This window comes from Corvus brachyrhynchos, unplaced genomic scaffold (genome assembly GCF_000691975.1).
Source record: "Corvus brachyrhynchos isolate BGI_N302 unplaced genomic scaffold, ASM69197v1 scaffold27, whole genome shotgun sequence".
Classification (NCBI taxonomy): Eukaryota; Metazoa; Chordata; class Aves; order Passeriformes; family Corvidae; genus Corvus; species Corvus brachyrhynchos.
This window is the reverse complement of record NW_008239139.1, coordinates 2,116,811-2,117,450: the sequence shown is the minus strand read 5'-3', so window position 1 is coordinate 2,117,450 and position 640 is coordinate 2,116,811. Positions and strand designations below refer to the sequence as shown.

General features: G+C 43.3%; 1 protein-coding gene across 1 annotated transcript in view; it reads left to right on the top strand.

Annotated features, from left to right (window-relative positions):
- Positions 1–261: 261 nt before the first annotated feature.
- SYT10 (synaptotagmin 10) overlaps positions 262–640 on the top strand; it is a gene marked incomplete at its 5' end in the record, with an annotated part of 32,484 nt that continues 32,105 nt past the window's right edge. The window contains one exon of the mRNA XM_017739966.1: positions 262–626. Coding sequence (XP_017595455.1) covers positions 262–626 — 365 coding nt within the window. The remainder of the gene's footprint in view (positions 627–640) is intronic.

Genomic DNA, 640 nt, shown 5'->3' with positions numbered 1-640 from the left:
GTGGTGGGTGGTACACCTACTGGCCCTTGGCCTGAACAATTAAAGGAGCGTTTGTGAAGCAGATATTAGAAAATAATAACATCTTAAAGATACAGGCTTAGATATCAAAAAAAAAGAAGAAAAACTCACAACCTTAAATAAGACTTTAAACCTCTACACAAAAATAGTCATAAAAATGCTTCTATCTCCTTGCTGGTGTCATTTTTAATGATTTTTTTTCTCTGCATGTTTGTCTGTCATGATGATTTTTGTTTCTAACTCCTTGCAGATGTCTCAGTCAGTCTCTTAGCAGTTGTCGTCAGCTTCTGTGGGCTCGCCTTGCTGGTGGTCTCACTTTTTGTCTTTTGGAAGTTGTGTTGGCCTTGCTGGAGGAGCAAACCTCTCACCTCCAGTGCCAGCAATGTCCCACAGAGCACCTCCAGCGCTCCTACAGAGGTTTTGGAGAACAGTGAGAAAAAGGAAGTTAAAGAAAATGGGAAACCTACAACCAAGGTACTTGAAGCTGCACTGAAAATTAGCCACACTTCACCTGATATTCCAGCAGAGGTCCAGAACGCGCTGAAGGAGCACCTGATCAGACATGCTCGAATGCAGAGGCAGATCACTGAGCCCACATCCTCATCAAGGTAAGTCAGAGGCA